At 53.3% G+C, this 13,758-nt stretch overlaps 1 protein-coding gene across 1 annotated transcript in view; it reads left to right on the top strand.

Moving 5' to 3' along the window:
* Positions 1-13,758, top strand: part of CAPN5 (calpain 5) — a 53,609-nt gene that overhangs the window by 34,609 nt on the left and 5,242 nt on the right. The window contains exons 4-10 of the mRNA XM_068555847.1: positions 4,451-4,659; positions 8,028-8,220; positions 9,063-9,256; positions 9,939-10,016; positions 11,463-11,658; positions 12,306-12,428; positions 13,558-13,754. Of these exons, the coding sequence (XP_068411948.1) occupies positions 4,451-4,659; positions 8,028-8,220; positions 9,063-9,256; positions 9,939-10,016; positions 11,463-11,658; positions 12,306-12,428; positions 13,558-13,754 (1,190 nt within the window). The remainder of the gene's footprint in view (positions 1-4,450; positions 4,660-8,027; positions 8,221-9,062; positions 9,257-9,938; positions 10,017-11,462; positions 11,659-12,305; positions 12,429-13,557; positions 13,755-13,758) is intronic.

Genomic DNA, 13,758 nt, shown 5'->3' with positions numbered 1-13,758 from the left:
ATGGTGTTGATTAATATTTGTCTGTGCCCTGAGTTTCCTGTGAGGTAGCACTCACCTCTGGAGGCTTTATAAGGTGCGGCACAATTTTTTTGCACAACTGCTTCATAGGTGAAGTTCACTCAGGAGGTACATAATGTCGGGTTGTCTCTTTTTTGTGACATAGTAACCATTGGTGATCCTAAATCGATGTTAGAAGCCATGATTGCCTAAATCCATTATTTGTCAGTGGTTGCAAAAGAATAGGAGTCTAGGACTTCCCTCCCTGGTGGTGCAGTAGTTAAGAATCCGCCTGCCAACGCAGGGGACACGGGTTCAAGCCCTGGTCCGGGAAGATCCCACATGCCATGGAGCAAATAAGCCTGTGTGCCACAACTACTGAGCCTGCACTCTAGAGCCCACGAGCCACAACTACTGAGCCCCCGTGCTGCAACTACTGAAGCCCACGCTCCTAGAGCCTGTGCTCTGCAACAAGAGAAGCCACCGCGATGAGAAGCCCACGCGCCACAATGAAGAGTAGCCCCTGCTCGCTGCAACTAGAGAAAGCCCGCACACACAGCAACGAAGACCCAACGCAGCCATAAATAAATAAATAAATATATTTTTTAAAAAAAAGAATAGGAGTCTAATATTCTAATTTCTTCTCACTTCTTAGATGGAATTCATCACCAGATAAAAACCTCCCTTCATCTGCTGTTGGTTACTCTATGGCACAGTTTGTATAGAAAAGTCAGGATAAGTCTTTGATTTTTTTTTTCCTTTCGATTTCCAGTTTCAAAAAAGTGAGTTGATTCCCTGCCACCCTCCAGTAGTGACTAATTATTTGTTTGTGTTAATATCATGGTCTCATGGATTTGAACATATTGGATGCGTTTTCATTCATCACCGTCATTATCGTTCACTGCTGCTCAGATTGGCCCGTCTTTGGCTAGTGGGAGCCTCTTCAGATTGGTCCTGAATCCTCTGGTTGCTTCCTTGATTTCTGGCATGACCGGATGTGGTGTGGAAGGTGTTTGGTTTGTGTGCCCATGGGAGCACACCTCCCTGGACAGACTCCGTCCTCTCGCTTGGTACCCTGGCTGGCAGCAGAGAGGGGCAGAGGGGTGAGAAGGCTGGCCTGGGGCTACCTTGAAGGGCTTCCTTGAAGGGCTGTGATGTGGGAGGGAAATTGAGGCCCATGGAGATTGCTGACTCTGTATCACAGGCCCTGGAGCCTCATTAGCTGCCTTTTGAGTCACAGAGGGTTCAGAGCCAAGCCCTGGGTTCGACTAATGATCCTCCCGTGGCCCCATTGGTACCTCCCAGCTCCTGCGAGGACTCCTCTTCCTCCCTCCCCCCTCCTCCATCCTTCTTCCACATCCCATGCAGTCCAGGGAGGAGTGGAGGACGGTGCAGTGGCCAGGCCAGTGTTCCCAGCTTCTGACTCTCCATTGCTCTGTGCACCTGCATGTACCCCTTTTTCTTCAAAATAAATTTATTTATTTATTTATTTTTGGCTGCGTTGGGTCTTCACTGCTGCGCGCGGGCTTTCTCTAGTTGTTGTGAGCTGGAGCTACTCTTCGTTGCGGTGCGCGGGCTTCTCATTGCGGTGGCTTCTCTTGTTATGCAGCACGGGCTCTAGGCGCGTGGCTTCAGTAGTTGTGGCACATGGCCTCAATAGTTGTGGCTCTCGGGCTCTAGAGCGCAGGCTCAGTAGTTGTGGCACACGGGCTTAGTTGCTCCATGGCATGTGCGATCTTCCTGGACCAGGGCTCGAACCTATGTCCCCTGCACTGGCAGGCGGATTCTTTTTTTTTTTCAAAGTTTTTTTGTTTTTTTTTAATTTATTGATTGATTGATTGCTTGATTGCTATGTTGAGTCTTCGTTTCTGTGCTAGGGCTTTCTCTAGTTGCGGCAAGCGGGGGCCGCTCTTCATCGCGGTGCGCAGGCCTCTCACTATCGTGGCCTCTCTTGTTGCGGAGCACAGGCTCCAGACACGCAGGCTTAGTAGTTGTGGCTCACGGGTCTAGTTGCTCCGCGGCATGTGGGATCCTCCCAGACCAGGGCGCGAACCTGTGTCCCCTGCATTGGCAGGCAGATTCTCAACCACTGCGCCACCAGGGAAGCCCTGGCAGGCGGATTCTTAACCACTGCGCCACAAGGGAAGTCCCTGTACCCTATTTCTGATACACTTTTCTGTCCTGAAATCAAGTGTCAGGGAACGTGCCAGGGGTCAGGGCAGAGGCCGGCCTGGGAGTTTTCACTGAGAAAGGACACAGAGTTGACTGAAAAGGGACCAGCTAGTAATCAGCCCTTGCTGGGTTCTAGACTCTGTGTCAGGCTCTGAAGCCCTGAGTGTGAATCCTGCCTCCCTCACTGGTGCCTGTGGGTGGCCTTTTGAAGCGACTTCCTGCCCTACTGCCTCAGAAGACAGCCCTGAGGGTTCAGGCCCTACGGCACTTAGCTGGGCTCCATTAGTGGCTGTAGCGCCTCTCACTGTGCTTATCATTTTCATTGTCTTGGTCCCGAATGTCCCACTAGGGGGCATTTCTCTTTGCCAGCATCCCTGTTGATGGTTAGAGGTGTGTAAACAAAAGCATCCTTAATGAGGGTGGGGGTTGGGAATGGCTTTTGGCTGAAGTCTCTGTGCTCAGGCTGCTCCGGACCTTGGGATTTACAGCCTCCTGATACATCTCTGGCTCCTCAGCCAGATTGCCTGCGTGCCCACCCCCATACCTGGGAGTGATTTTCTTCTAGAAGATGGTTCTTATGGTCTTGTTGGGGTTTGGCTCCTCTGGGTCCTTGCCCGAAAGGACCAGCAGGTCTCCCTGACTCAGCAGGGTGAGGGTTTTTCCCCTGCCTCACCACCTCCTGCTGCCCCACATTGCGTCTGTTTGTCCTAGTCTGCTGGGGAGATGCCCACCGCCAGCTCTCAGGACACCTGCTCAGAAGCCGCTGCTTGTCCTCCAGGGTCAGGCCCAGCACTCCCTTCTCTCCACGGCCCTGCACGTACCCCGTGTCAGCCCGAGCACTTGCCTGTGTGCCTGCCTCTCCCACCAGACTGGGAGCCTCCCGAGGGTGGGGACCATGTCTGAATCATCTGGGTTCTCAGTGCCAGTGTGGGGCTGGGTGCAGAGTGGTCCACACTGATAAAGAACTCATTATTTGGAGGCAGACAGACCTGCGTTTGAATCCTGGCTTCAAACCCAGGTCTGCCTGCCTCCAAAGAATGTGTATATTTCCTAGCTATGTGACCCTGGACAAGTTACTTGCCCTCTCTGAGCCTTCATGTTCTCATCTGTAAAGTAAGGATGGATATATTAGTAATTTCATGGGGTGGTTGTGTGAATTGAACTGAGATAACCCATGGCAGTCACAGGCTTGGTATCTGACATTTCCAAGATGCTCCACAAATAATCAATTTTATTAAGAGTCCCAGTGGATGCCTATGAATTTATTCATTCAGTTAACACATGTTTATTAAAGATCCTCTCTGAGCCAGGCCCTGGACTAGGTGCTGGGTGGATAGCAGTGACCAAGACTGACGTGTCTCTGCCCTAAGAGAGTTGACATTCCAGTGACAGTATCAGCACTGAACACAATGTCACACACTTGTGTAATTATAACTGGGGAAAGTGTCTCAGAGGAGAAGTGCCAGGGGCCGTGAGATGGATGGACAAGAGTCCTGGCCTAGTCTGAGGAGTCAAGGAGGGCTTCCTGGAGGAGGAGGGTAGGCCCTAAAGGACAAGTGAGAGTCAGCTGCAGGAAGAGCAGGTGCAGAGTTCCTGACCAGAGAAAGAGCCTGGAGCAGGGCGCAGTAGGTGGAGGCTGGGGTGGGTGAGGGTAGAGACATGAGCCTGGGGACAGAGCATATTAAGGGTTTGGATTTTATTTTCCAGGGGACCTGATCAGAAAGATCACTGTGCTGCTGTGTGGGGCACGGGCAGATGTGGTTGCTGTTGCTGTTAGTGTCCCGGGGCAAGGAGATGGGGGACCGGGCCAGGGTGGTGCCGGGGGGCTGGAGAGGAGGAGATGCATTTTAGCAGAATGTAGGAGCTCAGATTGGATGGAGAGAGGGAAAGTGGGGAGGCCAACATGACTGCCAGCTTATGGCTCAGGCAGGACAGGGGGCACGGTGGTCCATTGACCAGGCAGGAACTTGGATGGATGTGCTATATTTCTGAGGGGGAGGATGCAGGTGGAGGCATGAGGAAGGGAAGGGGAAGCTCATAGAATCTTAGAATGACAGAGCTGGGAGGAGCCTCAGGGGGCCTCCAACCCCTTCAGAGATGGGGAAACTGAGGCCCGGAGATGAGAAGGATTTGCCCAAGTCCCATACTGGTTCATGGCAGAGATGGGAATTGAACCCAGTATTCCTTTCCATCTGATTCCCTGGAGGCACGCACCCCCATTTCCTCGGGAAGCCAGCTGTGACCCTCCGTGTGTCCCCATCCTGTCCCCCTCCCCATCCAGGTCATCCCAGACTGGAAGGAGCAGGAGTGGGACCCCGAGAAGCCCAACACCTACGTGGGCATCTTTCACTTCCATTTCTGGCGCTTCGGGGAGTGGGTGGACGTGGTCATCGATGACCGGCTTCCCACAGTCAACAACCAACTCATCTACTGCCACTCCAGCTCCCGCAATGAGTTCTGGTGTGCCCTGGTGGAGAAGGCCTACGCCAAGTAGGTGCCAGTGGCGGGCGGGCGGGCGGGCGGCCAGGCTGGGGCGGAACTGCTCGTGGGCTCTGTGCGGGTGTTCCTCTCGCTGGGGCTCCAGGCACAGAGAGGTGAGGGGCAGGTGCAAACACACACAACGAGCTCAGAGCCCGGCGCCCAGAGCACAGCCAGCTGAACCTACGCCAGGTGTGGTGGAGGCCTGGACTGCAGGGCCTCTGGGTACCTGGTGTCAGGTCCCCACAACCGGCCCACATAGAGAGGAATAGGTACTCCCGCTTCTACCTGGGAAGATGGAGGTCCAGGCAGGTGTCCTGCAGGTAGCCGGGGGCAGAGCCAGCAACCATATTCAGGTCAATGGTTCTCTTCCAAAGATCCAAGTTGCTGAGCCCTCCCTAGAGGCCTTGTTCGGCACGTGGTGTCTCCGAGCCCGGGCTGGTCGAGGAGGTTGGGACAAACCACTGCCTTTCCTGCTTGCTGGGCCTCCCCTTCACCCACCCACTGGTCTGTCTACCTGACTGTCCAGCCATTCTATCTTTGCTGCCCCTCCTCCTGCTCTGTGCCAGGCCCTGGGTTCCCAGCATGGGCATGAGCAAAGTTTTGCTGAGCTGTGGAGGGCTTTGGGGCAGAGTAACCTGCCCAGGCCCCTGCAAGACAGGTACAGGCCTGGCACAGGAGGGCCAGTGGGGTCAGAGACCAGCTCTGTGGGAGCCTCTCCTTGATTCTTCCTCCCAGGCCTGTTTGTCAGTCTCCTTGGACAGTGTGTGTGTGTGTGTGTGTGTGTGTGTGTGTGTGTGTGTGTGTGTGTGTGTGTAAAAGGAAAAACAAAAATTCCATCATCAAAAACAAACCCATGGAATCCTCTTGCACTGTTGGTGGGAATGTAAATTGATACAGCCACTATGGAGAACAGTATGGAGGTTCCTTAAAAAACTAAAAATAGAATTACCATATGACCCAGCAATCCCACTACTGGGCATATACCCTGAGAAAGCCATAATTCAAAAAGACACATGCACCCCAATGTTCATTGCAGCACTATTTACAATAGCCAGGTCATGGAAGCAACCTAAGTGCCCATTGACAGACGAATGGATAAAGAAGATGTGATACATACATACAATGGAATATTACTCAGCCATAAAAAGGAACGAAATTGGGTCATTTGTAGAGACGTGAATGGATCTAGAGACTGTCATACAAAGTGAAGTAAGTCAGAAAGAGAAAAACAAATATCGTATATTAATGCATATATGTGGAACCTAGAAAAATGGTACAGATGAACTGGTTTGCAGGGCAGAAATAGAGACACAGATGTAGAGAACAAACATATGGACACCAAGGAGGGAAAGTGCCAGGGGCTGGGGTGGTGGTGGGATGAATTGGGAGACTGGGATTGACATGTATACACTAATATGTATTAAATGGATAACTAATAAGAACCTGCTGTATAAAAAAATAAATTAAATACAATTGAAAAACAAAGAAGCAAACCCATGAAAACATGTTGGCAGATTCCATTTTTAGTCCTAAGAAAGCAAAACCCGCCCCCTGGTGGTCAGTTGGTCACCATGGTCCTTGGTGCAGGCTCCTCTCCTCCCACTCTGGGAGACCCACTCAGTGACTCAGTGGGCTAGCTCTTTTTTTTTTTTTTTTTCTTTTAAGTAAAATTTTTATTATTTTAAAAAATTGTCCAAAATATAATATTTATCATTTTGACCATGTGTAAGTGTACGATGCAGTAGCGTCAATTACATTCACAATGCTTTGTACCCATCACCACTGTCTATATCCAGTATAGATGATGATACTTTTCATCATCCCCAACATAAGTTCTGTTACCCACTAAACAAGAACTCCCTCTTTCTCCCTTCTCCCAACCCTGGGAACCTCCATTCTGTTTTTTGTCTCTATGAATTTTCCTATTCCAGGTAGCTCGTATAAGTGGACTGTTTGTCCTTCTGTGTCTGCCTTATTTCAATTAGCATAGTGTTTTCAAGGTCCTTCCATGTTGTAGCATGTATCAAAATTCCATTCCTGTTTATGGCTGAATAGTATTCCGTTGTATGTGTGTGCCACATTTTGTTTATCCATTCATCTGTTGATGGACACTCGGGTAAACTGTTTCCACCTGCTTGTTATTATGAATAATGTGGCTATGAACATTGATGTGCAGGTATCTGTTTGAATGTCTCCTTTTAGTTCTTTGTAATATATACCTAGGAGTGAATTGCTGGGTCGTATGGTAGTTCTGTGTTTACAGTTTTGAGAAACCACCAAACTGTTTTACACAGGGGCTGCACCATTTGTGCTTGTTTTTTTTTTTTTTTATTTACTTTTAAAATTATAAAAAGAATGCATGTCTGTTATAGGAAATCCAGAAAATATAGGAAACCATGCAGAGGATAATAAAACTCTCCTATACTCCTGCATATTCTCCCAGGTTGCTGTTCTCCCCTTCCCTGTTTTGGGCCATCTGGGTTAATGGGGCAGCTCCTCTGTTCAGGACAGCAGGACATTGTCCCCTGAAGGCCCCACCCCCTCTCCATGTCTCCATTTCTTCCCTTTGCTCTCCCTGCACCCTCCCCCACCACTGGCAGCTCTTTTAACATCTTTGATGGCTCTTTTGTTTGTAGGTTACCTTGCAAAACCTGCGCTGGTGTTTTGTGGGCGTATATTTTCAATTTATGGAAATGGTATTTTGTCATATATCCCATTCAGCTTCTCATGTTCACATTTGGCACTCTGCCTTTAAGACCCCAACCTTTTTCCTAACATTTAAATAAGGAGCCACAGCTGTGTCCTAGCACCTGATCTGTTGCACATAGTAGATGCTTAATCTTTTTGAAATGAATTATTGCATGCATTTTAGACATAATTGGAGTCCGCTGTATTGCTTTTTCAAATGTAACAAGCAGGCACTAGCATTTTCCCTGCAGTAGGAATTCTTTTACAGTGTTTTCTTCAATGGCCGCTTGAGAGGCAACATTAGCTTTTAAAACCAGTTCTCTGTTGTTAGACATTTAGGTGATTGCTAGTTTTACATTGTTATAAATAATGTTACTCGAACAGAATTATGTCAAAAGACATATGAACTTTTAACACTTCTGAAAAGAATTGCTGGATTTCTGGACAGCTAATTTTTGAAGATGGGGCTGTGAAGGCCAAGGGGAATTTGAGTGACAAAATGGTTGTGGTTCAGTGGGACAGACATTGGCCTGGGAGCCGGAGACCTGGGTTGGCTCTGTTGTGTGGCCTGCTGTGTGACCTTAGCAGTTCTCTTGACCTCTCTGAGTCTCAGAAATCTCCCCTATCAGGTGAAGGATTTAGACTGGCTGGGGAACATGAGCTGGGAGTTCTTTCCACATTGTTTCCAGGCTGGCAGGCTGTTACCAGGCCCTGGATGGAGGCAACACGGCGGATGCGCTGGTGGACTTCACAGGTGGGGTTTCCGAGCCCATCGACTTGACCGAGAGTGACTTTGCCAGTGATGAGGCCAAGAGGAACCAGCTCTTTGAGCGCGTGTTGAAAGTGCACAGCCGGGGAGGCCTCATCAGTGCCTCCATCAAGGTGAGAACACAGAGCCAAGCCCCGGAGGCGGCCCCTCCCCTTCACTGACCCTGATTGGGGTGGGAGGTGACTGGCTTTTCAGGGAGAGCCCCTGCCCAGGTTGGATCATAAATCCAGACCCTCAGCCTCATGGGAGGAGGGGAGCAGTTAGAGGGTGCAGCCCCTCCCCAGTGCTGGACAGTGCAAGCCTCAGGCCCCCTGCCCTAACCTTTACACTATGAAAGGCCTTGCCCACGCTGTTCAACTAGCGTCCCCCTTTTCAGCCCTTTCATAACGGAGTGATAGGTCCTTTGGCTAAGGTTTAAGGCATCACAGTTGCGAGGCAATGGGAAGGGCGAGGGAGCCCCTACTGCCTGCTGGCTCAGGCCTGGGCTCTTCAAGAGGATCGTCTTATTTCATCGACTGCTCATGTTTTGGGTGGGAAAGTTGGGACTCAGTGAAGGCAGAATTTGAACCCAGGTTTGGCTGACCCAGTGGTATGTTGATAAAAGACTGGAAAATTAAAAAGCCCTGGTTTGCTGACTTCTGTGGTGTAAATACTCCCACCATGGTTGATTTCAGGCTAACGTTTTAACAACCAGATTGCAAAACTGAGCCAGTGCTAGTCGATTCCAACACAGCCCTGGGCCGATCCCACTTCAGGTCCCTTCCTTTATCCCCCACTGCTGTTCCCCGGCTTTGTAAAGGGCTGTGAATGCGGAGGTCAGTCCCTAACCTCAGAGGAATGAGGTCTCCCCTTTGTGTGGGGCTGCCATTCCCTCCCCGTCCTGTAGGGGGTGGTGTGGCCCCTGGCTCCAGGTGGAGCCTGACCTGCCCTGCCTCTGAGCAACTGTGTCCCACAGGCAGTGACAGCGGCAGACATGGAGGCCCGGCTGGCGTGTGGCCTGGTGAAGGGCCACGCGTATGCCATCACTGATGTGCGCAAGGTGCGCCTGGGCCGTGGCCTGCTGGCCTTCTTCAAGTCAGAGAAGCTGGATATGATCCGCCTGCGCAACCCCTGGGGCGAGCGGGAGTGGAACGGGCCCTGGAGTGACACGTGAGGCCCGGGGCTTGGGCAAGGACAGGGGGCAGGCACAGGGCAGACCCCAGGTGGGTGGGCCGGGGTACGAGGGCTTGGGCAAGGACAGGGTGGACTTCCTGGAGGAGGTGGCACCAGGGCTGGGCCTTAAAGGATTTGGGGGGAGGATGACATTAGGAGAAGACTTACTTTGGAGCAGGCATGTAGGGGGGTGGATTCAGCATGGGCAGAGGTCTGGAGGTGGGGGTGAGCTGATTCCTATAGGGGATGTAGAGACCAGTCGGGTGCTTGAGTGGGGAGGAAAGCAGGGAGGGAGGCCACCAAGGGTGGGAATGGGGGTGACTGCCCTGTGCTTGGCTAATGGCTCTGGTGAGGCCAGGAGAGGAGCAGAGCCTAGGCCCCCAGTGAAGGAGCTCCCTTCACTGTGGGTCAGTTCCCCCTTGCCCCCAGCCTGCAGCTTTGCTCCCAGACCTCCGGGTCCCCGGCATGGTGGCAGCCCACGGTTGCCTGCGAGAGTGGGCAGACAGGACTTCCTGGAGAGGGGCCTGGGCGTGGCCCTGGGTGCCCCTGACCACACCCACACTGATGGAGGCCTAGTGCTCAGCTGTCCCTCATGCCTCCTGACCCTTGCCAGAGTGGCCCTGATGGGGTCCCTCCTCTGATACTCCTCTCCCTTCCCTCCCCTGTGCTCACATCCCAGCTCAGAGGAGTGGCAGAAAGTGAGCAAGAGTGAGCGGGAGAAGTTGGGTGTGACTGTGCAGGATGACGGCGAGTTCTGGTGAGTGTGCACTTGCCCTGGGTGGATGTCCAGGGCTGAGAGGGGAGCCTCCTGTGTGCCGGGCAGGAAGCGCTGGACAGGGAGGCGGGAGCCAGGGCTCTAAAAATGCCCCACCATCAACTTGCCGTGTGGCCTCGGATAAGTCACTGCATCTTTTTGGGCCTGTTTCCTCCTCTGTAAAGTGAATTGGGCAGAATGGACCCTTTCGTCCCCATAGCCCCCACTGCCCATGTCAGGGGACCCTGGGCTGCTCTGGTACCCAGGCTGAGCCCTCGGCAACTAGGCCAGGGTACCAGCAGGTGGGAAGTTGACCAGAGGGCAGAGGGCACGCTGGCAGCCTGATGCCGAGAGCAGGTAGGAAGAGGAGAGGCCCTTTGGAGGAGCTAAGACTCAGGGTGCAGAGGAGCCCTTGGTGGGCAAGGACAGAGACCCAGCCCAGAGGCAAGAGAGCACACTTGGGTTTGGGATGGGAAGAGTGAGTTCAGGGAGGTGAGGAGGTGAGCTTGGAAGATGGCAACAGCCTTGCTTAAAGAGCGTGATAATGATTCCTGCATTCATTCACTCCTGCATTCATTCATTCGGCATTCATTCATTCTGCATTTAGCCCTGCTTGCCAGGCTCAGTGTCTTTCTTCAGTAGGACACTTGATTTGGAGACTGAGCCACTTCCTGGAGGGATACAGGGTACCCTGTGTGTGGGAGATGTTGTGAGGGCCCTAGGCAGATCCAGAGGCAGATGGCAGTGATCCTGGCACCCCAGGGAGGTCCCCTCCTGCAGGTGTCAGGGGAGCTGCTGCAGGAGGCCCCCCAGGCCTTCTGGTCTGGGCTCCTGTGGATGAGATCCACTTTGCCCAGTGTGGCTCAGGGGCCAGTCGAATTAAAACATAGCAGTAGAAAACCCTCATCAGGAAAGGGCTTCCTCCTAAGGCCTTTCTCAGATATGTTCACCCTTGATGCATATATGTGCATATTCTCATATATGTGCACACTTGAAGGTGGGTGGGCACTTCCCTTCCCCCGCCCAGGCTCCTGGAGGTGTGGCCGCATCCTGGCCACTGCAGCTCGCCTACCAAGGGGTTTCCACCACTAGCTGTGGATGATAATGGATGGAAACTGTAGAGGGCTGTACACATTAGTTATTCATACTATTAATAATTGTAACGGCCAGCCTTTGGCAACTCCTGCCTGCTGGAAGTTGTATTACATGCTTTTATTGTTATTGCTTTGCTTAATTCCTGCACTAACTCTGTGAGATAGGCAGCTCTCGTTAGATTCATTCCCGTTTTACAAAGCAAGAGACTGAAGCCAAAAGAGATGTGAAGGGTCCGTGTGATGCCATGTCCGCACTTGCTGTGTAGGCCGTGGTGCAGAGCACGTGGGGCAAGTGGGCAGGCTGGTGGGCGGGGTGGGGGGGGGACCGGCCGGCTCAGCCCCTTGCCACGCCCAGGATGACTTTTGAGGACATGTGCCGATACTTCACGGACATCATCAAGTGCCGCCTGATCAACACGTCTTACCTGAGCATACACAAGACGTGGGAGGAGGCCCGGCTGTGCGGCGCCTGGACGCGGCACGAGGACCCGCTGCACAACCGCAGCGGGGGCTGCATCAACCACAAGGACACCTTCTTCCAGAACCCGCAGGTGGGCCTCCTTGGGGATCCCCACCCCCCCGCCCCTTGAGCAACTGTGGGGCCCTCGGCACCATCCTGCCACGGACTCCTGCATGACCTCGGGTACATCCCTGTACCTCCGTGGGGTTCGGTGCACCGTTTGTACAGCGGGGTTGGATGGGCATGTCTGGGAGGTCCTGTCACCCCCAACCTCACAATATGACCTGCAGGCTCTGAGGACTAATGAGTGCCCTGATAAGAGTTACAGGGACATTTTATTTGGAGGCTGAGCTGGGGGCTCAAAGCCCTTGTTTCCACACATAACGCTGCTCCTTCTGGGGGAACTTGGCCAGGCTGGCTCCCCACGGGGACTCCTCCCCTGCGGCCTCCTCGGTCATGACCCTGGCACCCGCCTAGTCCTCACGCCCGGTGTGCCTTCATTGAGCACCAGCTGCATGCAGGCTCGGAGCTGAGCATCCAGCGTTTCCCCGAGTCCTCCCACCCCGCATGCAGGGTGGACATTGCCAGCCCATCTCACAGATGAGGGATGAGGCTCAGAGAGGTGATGTGACTTGCCCAAGTTCACACAGCTGAGTTCTGGGCCGAGCTTCGGGAGCCACCGAGCCCATTTTCAGTGTGGTCTCACTGTGTGTCCCTCTTCCTCTGCTGCACCCGCAGTACATCTTTGATGTCAAAAAGCCAGAAGATGAAGTGCTGATCTGCATCCAACAACGGCCAAAACAGTCCACCCGCCGGGATGGCAAGGGTGAAAATCTGGCCATTGGCTTCGACATCTACAAGGTGAGGCCAGCTGGGACCCCTGCTCTGGGTAAGGAGAGTTTGGGCTGCCTGGGCCTAGGGGAGAACACTCTAGAACACTTTGGTCTCCGACATCACCCCGGTCACCCTGGCCACATTGGCTGATGCCATGGTTATGCTGTGACACAGGTCCTGTTTGGATCCCCACAGAGGCCCAGCCTGCCTTGGATTGGCCCCGCTGGAGCTCTCAGCCTGATTTCTTCTGCCCAGACCCACAGGCTGTTTGGACGGGGAAGGGGACGATTGCTGGTGGTCGGGCCTGGGCTCTGGGGGGCCGCCCACGGCTTCCTCCCTCAGGGCTCTGGCCCCCCTGAGTTGGAGGCCTTGCTGGGCACTGGGAAGAGGCAGCCTGGGCAGAGCCAGGAGGGCTTCCCACTGGCCTGGGCCCCAAGGCCTTCCGCGTGTTGTGACGCCCCGTGTGTGATGACACGCAGTGTAGCGGGGCAGCGTGGGCCTGCCAGACACCAAGAACCTAATGAAACCACGTGCGTGTGCTATGCCCACGGCCTGAGTCGAGGCCCTGGCATTTGATGTGCTGGGTCGTATTATAACCGTTTGTTCACATCAGCATGTTGGAACATTCACTGCGTGCTGACGTTGTGACTTTGACGTGACAGGATCTTCACTGATGTGACTATAGCTTATCATGGCACTTATTCCAGGAATTGTCCAGCATGTCCCGGCAGCTGGTGATGTCATTTTATGGACACATGCTGTGTCCTGGGCAGATAGTGATACTTGATTCTGTTGTGATGTCAGAAACCCCACAGACATTGTCACCAGAGGGATTCCCATTGCCACCCCTCTCAATAGCTTTATGAGATATAATTCACATACCATATGACTCGCTCACTTCAAGTGTATTCGTAGAGTTGTGCAGCCGTCGCCACAGTCAATTTTAGGACACTGCCATCACCCCAAAAAGAAACCCCGCACCCTTTAGCCGCCACCACCCAGTTGCATCCACCTCCCGCCCCGCCAGCCCTAGGCAGACAGATGCTCACGTACTTCTGACTCTGTAGATGTTGCCTCTTCTGGCAACAAGGGGGAGACGTGGGGTGCGGGGTGGTGTGAGGGGCTCTGTGTGACCTGGTGTCTCTGCCCCCGTCAGGTGGAGGAGAACCGCCAGTACCGCATGCACAGCCTGCAGCACAGGACCGCCAGCTCCATCTACATCAACTCGCGCAGTGTCTTCCTGCGCACGGAGCAGCCCGAGGGCCGCTACGTCATCATCCCCACCACCTTCGAGCCAGGCCACACTGGCGAGTTCCTGCTCCGAGTCTTCACTGACGTGCCCTCCAACTGCCGGTGC

This window comes from Eschrichtius robustus, chromosome 11 (assembly GCF_028021215.1).
Source record: "Eschrichtius robustus isolate mEscRob2 chromosome 11, mEscRob2.pri, whole genome shotgun sequence".
Classification (NCBI taxonomy): Eukaryota; Metazoa; Chordata; class Mammalia; order Artiodactyla; family Eschrichtiidae; genus Eschrichtius; species Eschrichtius robustus.
This window is presented reverse-complemented; position numbering and strand designations above follow the sequence as displayed.